Consider the following 7,575-nt stretch of genomic DNA (forward strand, 5'->3'; position numbering starts at 1 on the left):
GCTGTCGATGAGGCGCCAGCGGGCGTAATCTTGCGAGGTCTTGTCGGCCGGAGGTGCGATCTTGCCTGTGAGGAAGTCGGCATAGCCGTTTGCCGTGAGGTTTTGTTGAATCTGGATCTTCCAGATTGCGTAATTATCTACGGTGAGGTGATGAGGGATCAGGTTCTTGAAATTTGAGATTATGAACTTGAGAGAGGCGGGAAGAACGAGTTCGTTGAAGGCGTCGGCGAGGGAGGAGGTGGGAGCGGGAGGGATAGAGGACGTCGTTTCTTGATCTCCCATTTCCTGCTCTGATACCATGTGAGAGCTGAGGAAGATGAGAAGGATCGGAACAGAGAGAAGCCAAAGATGAGAGAAAATTGGAAATTAATCTTATTATCTGAAAGCTTATTACAGAGCCTATATATATAGAAATACATGTGTATGATTGTAAATAACATAAGATACATAATGAGCTATACAGACGTGTTCGTCTCACAATATCATGCATGCAAGAAACTAAACAAGCATGTTTATGAATGATGTACTGTGCTTGCTGAAATTTTAAAATAAAAATCAATGAAAACAGAGGAAGATTTTATTAAGTAGAAGATCCTTATACCCACATCAAAAGCACTTAAATAATTCATTAAAAAAGGACAGAAAGACTGAGGAAATTCAATAGTGAAGCTCTTAAATACCCTCAGACTTGCTCTTAAAATGTTATACAGGAAAATTTTCCAGAATGGAAGTTAATCAGAATAGAAGACCGTGCTCCCGAGCAGCATCAGCAAGGGCTTGTACGCGTCCATGGTATGGGTAGCCACCTCGATCAAAAGCCACTTGTGTGATTCCTTTGTCTAAGCAAGACTTAGCAATGGCTTCACCAACCTTCTTTGCCACTTCCTATTTAACCATTTATGTTTACAATCAGCTGGTTTAATGTAAACATAAAACATGTTCCAAAAATGATAAAATAACATAGATTTGATTGAGATAATTTAAATTCTTCAAAACCTTACTTTATATTTATTTTTCATCAAATCAAACACCTAAAATGTTTGAATGCAGGAAGTTGACGGCTCGTTTGTTTATCCGTTTTTAGTGCTTTTTCTGTCTAGCAGCAGTAACGCAGAAAAAAAATTATTTGTGTGATAAAACTACTTTTCTTAATCACGTTCTGAATATCATTGTTTTTATACTATTTTTAAAAGCTTTATGATATTAACTTCTCCGTTAGAAAACTCAGTTATCTCAAACAACAGTTTTAAAACACTTTTAAGAAAAGTACAAAATAATCAACCGAAGCCTGGATGAAATACAATCCTAATATTCCGAAAAAACAACCCTTACAAAAAAATCTCAGGGCCAAGTACTGCTTTGCTTGACACAGTAAATCATTGCATAAAAACAAATAATTACTCGTCTTTTCTTCTTTTTCAGTGCTAAAACGAAATCTGATTACCTTTTCTTAACGGGATAAAAAAGATACTAGTATAGGATGCCAGAGGAAGGAACAACTGAGATGTTAGACAGCAAGTGACATCTGTTCAACCACAAAAAGACCTTCACAATAGCTGAACAGACTTTTTCATACTTAAACATTTAAGGATAAAAATCACGAAAGCAGTGCAAGAAAGGTTGAGGCATATGTTTCTATAAAGAAATTTTAAATATTTGTTAGATTTTTTCATGCATATTGTTGCTACGTTTTCCACAACACATCTTTCATTAGAGTGCTTACTTTCGCACAACATTAACATAACAAATAAATGGCAAATATTGATGCAACTTCTACATGAACGTAGATAGCTATGAAATATAGGATTAATATAGAGATTATCAATAGCATCCTTATCTTTATCATTCTCCACTGTTGAGTGCAGCATAAGGTAATAAATTTTACCCAAGTCTTTTTGTACAATTGCAAGCAACATTACCTTGGGTTAATTCATTTACCTTCTTATTGATTTCACATTCAATCTACTCACTCTACTTGGCTTATCTTTTACATTCTTTTCTATGTTCAAATCACCTAGTTTTATTATTCACTATCTTATCTTTAAGATATCTTAAGAGATGCTACTCCCTGAATCACTATAACAACATCAAGCCTTTATCTCACTACATGAGGTCAGCATTACTCCCACTATCACTAAAGTTATTAATTCTCACTTTATCGACCTTAATTTTATTATGTAGCCATTTTAACACTCATACATATATATAAACTCTCATTTCCATCTCCTTCAACTTGATTGTTATTGGCTTCCTTGTTTGTTTACCAACACTCAAATCCATAAAATATAGTAAGTCTAACTATAGCCTTATCAAAATGATCTTTGATTATCAATGTCATTCTCTCATATATCAGTACTCTTGAGACATTTCTCTATTTAGCAAATACAACCTTAACTCTAAAAATCACATCCTACTCCATATTCCCATCATTTTGTATAATGCATCCAATGCAATACATAATCCTTTGCAATGCTCTAAAAATCACATCCTAGGTATCACTTGTTCAATGTTTTATTTCACAGTTAATTTTCAATTACAAATTCCACTAAAACTGACAAGTACTTTATCTTTGTTCTATTAATCTTACACCCCTTACATTTTGGAACTCTACTTCAAAAAGAATTTCACCTATTAAAACTATGTGGCTTTGTAAGTAGCATACACCAAGTTGCCTCACATTGCATCTTTGCAAGCATCTTCATAATCAATAAAAAAAATGAAAAATATCTCATGCCAATAATATACTATAGTGGATAAGGAATATAAATCATTACACATATTACAAAAACTAAAACTTTGTAATATTTTGCCGCAAAACAATTCTAAATAAATAGTCTCAATTGACTTACAATTGTAGGCCCAGAAGAGAAATCAATTTCTTCTATCACTGGCTTCTGCATGGTTGAGGCTGCAGCTAGTGTGTGCATTTTCGTATCATCAATCACTTGGACATAAAGATGCTTGTTTGAACGGAAAACACACATCCTTGGCCTCTCAGGGGTACCATGGACCTTGAAAGAAGTAACATAAACAATACAAGAGTACCATATCATAAAAAATTAACAGAAGAAAATAAATTATACAAGAGTTGCAAGCATCATTCAAAATTTTTAAAAAATATATACTTTAACAGTTCAAATAAAGATCAAGCACATAATAAACATCAATCCCAATTATGAAAAAAGAGGGTACACTTTAATTTTTTCAACTGCTTAATACTTTTCACATCAAAATTTTCCTAATAGTAACTTATCTCAATCTATGCTTACATAAATGGTACTCACATATTAAAACACAAATGAGTTTTCTTGCTCTTCCTATTCACTATATGAGTCATTCGATATTGTTCATTGAACATAGCTCAACAAAATTACTAAAGAATGGAATAAATCTCTTTACGGATAAAGGCATTCTGCATTTCTGACTAACTAAAATGGAACATCAAAAGGTTATTGTACCTTGGATTCCAGTGCACCAAGCATTATAAATTTCTGTTTGGATGCTAGTAATGAACAAGAAAATGGTGTTCAAATACTTAAAACAATAATTTCATAATCAAGCAAAAATGCCAGATATTCCATGGATCTTCTTCCTTACTTCAACCTTTGTTCCATCTAAACATGGCCATCCTTTTGAAACATGGCCATCCTTTTGAGTAAAGAATAGTTCAATCGACTAACCTAGCTCATCAAATTACTCACAATTAGTCAATTTCATCACAATTTAAGAAAATCATCACTAAACTGGGAAAAAAATGCACTTTTTCATTGTAACTAGTCAGCACTATAATGAAGGCGGTAGCATTATCTTGAGAAATTAATAGCAGCTTAATTGCATCCAAATGCACACCATGAGACCAGGTTCACCTTCTTCCTAACGCGTTCGTGACGGGCGGTACGGCTCTCGCTCCTTGTCTTGGCTTTCGCCTCGATGGACGGAATCCCCGTCCATGTCTTTGCGCTAGGACGCTTATCGGTGATTTCGCCGGTGAAGTGAAGGCGAAGAGAGAAAGGAAAGGCGCCGCTTCCATTTGAGGAGGAAAAAGACCGAGCGGCGGGCGACAGAGCCGGAGCGGCAATTGCCGATGAATGAGAAGTAATTGGCAAAGAACAAGTGGAGTACATGACTCGAGCCAAGCTTCTGTTTTTCCTCTTTTCTTCCTCTTTCCCGTTTGAGCCTCCCACGCCACTCCTTATCCGCCCTAGCAAAGAAGACCTCTTGACAGTAAAAAAATTTAGGGATTTTTACATACATAACACTTTTTGGCCAATTTAATAAATAATGGAATGGACCGGGCAGGCAGTGAATAGAACCACGTCCGAGCTTGCCCTTTAAGAGGAACAATTATTACGTCCTCTGACCTGACGTAAAGCTAAGCTCGGCCGCCAATAACATGTCGCCACTTGTTATTATTCTAAATTGTCTTGATCCGGAGCGGAACCCGGAAATACTATGTTCTCGATTTTCTCGATATCTCGGTATTTGCTAGGTATTGCTTTGCAAAAATGAGAAATATCGCTATGTGAAGATCAAAACCATGCAAATACCGAGTTGTACCGAGTTTTTTACAACTCGGTACAACTCTGTACAACTTGGTATTTGCTCAGGATTTGCTCGATATTGCTACAGATTTGCTCGGTATTGCTAGGTATTTACTCGGTATTGCTAGAAAAAACTCAGTACAACTCAGTACAACTCAGTATTTGCTCAGGATTTGCTCGGTATTGCTAGAAAAAACTCAGTACAACTCGGTATTGCTCAGGATTTGCTCGGTATTTGCTCAGGATTTGCTTGAAAAAACTCAGTACAACTCGGTACAACTCGGTATTGCTAGAAAAAACTCAGTACAACTCGATATTGCTAGAAAAAACTCAGTTATTGACACACTTTAACTCGCCATAGCATACTAATAATTGCCCTTTGACGAGTCTTATAATAATTGTTTTGAATTTGGCCGTGCAGGATAAATCACAGAATGCTCTAATTCTTTTTAAGTAAATTTTCAGTTCAAATACAGTAATACGAAAAAAAATGCATAAATTATTTCCTATTAAATTTCATTTCCTAACATAAAAAAAAAAAAGAATATTATATGTATATTATTTCTCATTTTTATTTTTTATTTAATTTTAATCATATATTTAGATTTCTTAAATTTCCAATAAAAATAACTTTTACTCGATAAATTAATTTGGAAAATAAATATTTACTTAATAAAATAAATTTTATTTTTATTTCTCATTTTATATTTTTGCTGTCATACCTTATTCTGTATTTTGATTTTTATTTTTTTATTTTGTTGAAGTATTGCAATATTTAATATCCTAAAAAAAAAAAACTTTTACTCGATAAATTAATTTGTAATATAAATATATACTTAATAAAATAAATATTAGTTATTTTTATTTTTATTTCTCATTTTATATTTTCGTTGTCATAACTTGTTCTTCATTTTGATTTCAATTTTTTATTTTGTTGAAGTATTATAATATTCAATATCCTTTAAATTTAATGGGGCTTTTATCCTAATTTATATATTAATCTTGTATCTTAATTATGCTATTGCATTTTATATTATTTAAAATGAATAACTTAATTAAAACAATTAATTATATAAAAAAGTAATAATAAAAAACTATACTTAATAACCTATAATTATTAACCTAAGTTTCTGAATTAAAAAAAAAAGTTTGCATCGACATCAACACTGTTCATCCCACGAATTTAGCGTGCAATTTGACATTCAGGTGGAGCGAATAACAAACAAAAAACAAGAAGAAGCAATGCAGTTGGAGATAGCTTTAGGGTGCATTTGAGACGGCTACAGTTGTTGATAAAACATGTTGTGAATTTATTATACTTAAAGATTCTTTCTAAAGTTGTACATAAATAATTATATTTTATCTGGATAGTATAACTACGAAGCTACTATGCTACAGCTGTGTCAGAACAATTTACCTTGATACTCTTATATATATTGAGATGATAGAAAATTATTTAAAAAATAAATTTTTTAAAAAAAATTTATATAATTACAAACTAGCAATTCTAAATCAAAATTGATCCACTTTTACAAAATATTTCAAAACTCTTAAATATAAAAAAACTCCTAATATATTTTAAAATGACTTTTACTTTAAACAAAGTTTACAAGTTTTTGCTGTATCTTATATACAACTTGTACGAATTTTAAAACATAAAGAATTTGGAAAGTTCCAAGTGCATTACATCAAATAAATTGAATCGTGGAGTGCTATCACTGTCGGAGTTGAAAGAACTTTAATAACTAATGCATTACTCAACTGTTTAATATAGGGGTGCAAACCGAGTAAAGCGCTCGAACTCAACTCGGTAACTGGTTCGACGAGTCGAGCTTATCGAGCTCGCGAGTCGAGCTTATCGAGCTCGCGAGTCGAGCTCGAACACAGTTTCGAGCTCGAAGGCATATCGAGCTCGAGCTTGAACAGGCGTCTGACTCGACTCGTCGAGCATATCAACAGCCGAGCTAGCGGGCGAAAAATGCAATTTGGGAGCGGGAAATCGAAATGGCGAGCAGGAAAATCTAATTTGAATCTCGGACGGACGCTTACCGAAGGCTCGGCATCGACGGGACGTCATCGACGGGAAAATACAATGTTACGCTCAGCGACGACATTGAAGGCATCAGCATTGAAGACAACTAGCAAAGGTCTGCAACAGACAACAGAAACAAAAGTGGAAGCGGGCGACGGCATCTACGACGGACAACGGCGAAGGTCTCACGACGGTGCTTGACGACGAGCTTGCTTTTTCTCTGTCGAGTCAAGCTCAAGCTCGATTTTCGACAGCTGAGCTCGACTCGAACACCTCCCGACTCAAGCTCGACTTGACTCGTTTGCACCCCTAGTTTAATATTATGCAATTCAGGTTCCGAATTAAATTTAAAAATATTATCATCTAAGGAGAAAGAGGAGAAATCCTCCAATGAGAAATCCTCCAATGATTCAACTTGAAAATGTTGTGGATATTTTCAAGCATTTTGAGAAGAAATTGTCTATTGAAGTGACAAAAAAAAAAAGTGAGACTTCTCCTTAACAGCTACAGAATTCACGTTTAAATGATCTTCAGGGACATTTTGTTGAACAGTAGTAATGCAACATTTCATCAAGATTTTTTAAATAAGTGACACCCAAGCAAGCTTCTCGTTCAGTGCAGGAATTTACAAGAAAACAATACATTTACAAATTAAGCAGTCATGCATGAATATTTAGTGAAGTTGTAAACACTAACATTTTAGAGGGAGCACGAAACATTATCACGCATGAAAATTGAAAATAGCGCATTACGAAGAGTTTCCAAACAGAAAAAATTATTCTGTGCAGGCATTGAACGCCGTCTGAAGAACAATAAAAAACACCATGTCACCCTTTTACGGTACCGCGGCTCGGTACTACACAGTACCGCAGCATCCAAACGTAGAGCTGCGTCCGACATCCGCACAGAATAATTTCTCCCCAAATGGAGCCAAGTTCATGAAGTATGCTTTCTCACCCTCCGCAATGAATTATCATCATAATCAATGGAACTATGACCTAC

The 7,575-nt window shown here is 34.4% G+C and overlaps 1 protein-coding gene across 1 annotated transcript; it reads right to left on the reverse strand.

Annotated features, from left to right (window-relative positions):
* Positions 1-652: 652 nt before the first annotated feature.
* Positions 653-4,226, reverse strand: LOC110093332 (50S ribosomal protein L18, chloroplastic). Its single transcript, XM_020818180.2, has 3 exons — positions 3,867-4,226; positions 2,850-3,011; positions 653-885 (listed from the first exon to the last, which is right to left on the reverse strand). Exons 1-3 carry the CDS (start codon positions 4,122-4,124, stop codon positions 736-738), a joined length of 570 nt encoding a protein of 189 aa, XP_020673839.1. The 5' UTR covers positions 4,125-4,226; the 3' UTR covers positions 653-735.
* Between the last annotated feature and the right edge of the window lie 3,349 nt (positions 4,227-7,575).

Source organism: Dendrobium catenatum, unplaced genomic scaffold, assembly GCF_001605985.2.
Source record: "Dendrobium catenatum unplaced genomic scaffold, ASM160598v2 fragScaff_scaffold_658, whole genome shotgun sequence".
NCBI classification, from domain to species: Eukaryota; Viridiplantae; Streptophyta; class Magnoliopsida; order Asparagales; family Orchidaceae; genus Dendrobium; species Dendrobium catenatum.

Coding starts and splice junctions, on each gene's coding strand:
- LOC110093332 (XM_020818180.2), bottom strand. CDS start 4,124: ATGTACTCCACTTGTTCTTTGCCAATTACTTCTCATTCATCGGCAATT. Junction 3,012..3,866: donor ACGAACGCGTTAGGAAGAAG/GTGAACCTGGTC, acceptor ACTTCTTTCAAG/GTCCATGGTACCCCTGAGAG. Junction 886..2,849: donor TCTCTTCTGGGCCTACAATT/GTAAGTCAATTG, acceptor ATGGTTAAATAG/GAAGTGGCAAAGAAGGTTGG.